Here is an 850-nt window from a genome sequence, read left to right as displayed (position 1 = left end):
AAGGAATGGATTTTGAAGAGAAAAAACATGGGGCAGAGAGGTATGCAATAGAAAATAAATACAAATGTAAGCTGTTTTGCTAATTGCTTTATAACCACAACAAACTAGTATAGAGAATGCCCTGTACAAAACAACACAATAAAGATCGAGGTGTTCCCTTAGGCAAGGCTGAAGACTTCAGTCTCTGGTATTTGGAATTTAGACTGCAGTCCTTGTTTTTGGATGGATCACTGGGTGTGTGGCACAGTCCATGCTTTTAACCAGATTTGAACAGGAGAATGGCCACTTGGCCCAGGTAGAAGTAGACGAAGTGTTTGGTTTCATGTGTCACGTAACTACCGAAGTTCCTTCCCACGATGCAGTGCCAGGTGGGGTGGTACTTCTTGTCAAACTCCTTGATATGGGCCGCAATGTCCTTCTCTATATTATACTTCTCCAATGCCTGAGTAGCACACTCCACCGAGTCCTGTTGCATCTCCTCTGACATATCGGCATTTTTGATCATGGCCTTTCGGTCACACATGGTTACCAAAGAGCAGGGGCTGGCCAACTGCAACGGTCTCCTGGGGGATGGGCTGGCGAGGCTCAGACCTGTAGAGATGAGTGGTCCCTACTAAAGCCGTGGTGCATCTATCCCTTGTCTTTTTGATAATAGCCATCCTAACAGGTGAGAGGTGATATCTCATTGTGGTTTTGATTTACATCTACCTGATGATTAGTGATGTTGAACACCTTTTCATGTATCTGTCATCTGTATATTACCCTTGGAAAGATGTCTATTCAGATGCTTTGCACATTTTTTAATCAGATTTTTTTTTTCTTTTTTACTATTGAGCTGTATGAGTCCTTT

General features: G+C 42.8%; 1 protein-coding gene across 1 annotated transcript; it reads right to left on the bottom strand.

Moving 5' to 3' along the window:
* Positions 1-256: 256 nt before the first annotated feature.
* Positions 257-593, bottom strand: LOC137758599 (dynein light chain 1, cytoplasmic-like). The gene has a single exon (XM_068534628.1). It carries the CDS (start codon positions 521-523, stop codon positions 257-259), a length of 267 nt encoding a protein of 88 aa, XP_068390729.1. The 5' UTR covers positions 524-593.
* Positions 594-850: the final 257 nt, after the last annotated feature.

Source organism: Eschrichtius robustus, chromosome 1, assembly GCF_028021215.1.
Source record: "Eschrichtius robustus isolate mEscRob2 chromosome 1, mEscRob2.pri, whole genome shotgun sequence".
Lineage (NCBI taxonomy): Eukaryota > Metazoa > Chordata > Mammalia > Artiodactyla > Eschrichtiidae > Eschrichtius > Eschrichtius robustus.
The sequence above is the reverse complement of the archived record's forward strand: the minus strand, read 5'-3'. Positions and strand labels throughout refer to the sequence as shown.

Coding starts and splice junctions, on each gene's coding strand:
- LOC137758599 (XM_068534628.1), bottom strand. CDS start 523: ATGTGTGACCGAAAGGCCATGATCAAAAATGCCGATATGTCAGAGGAG.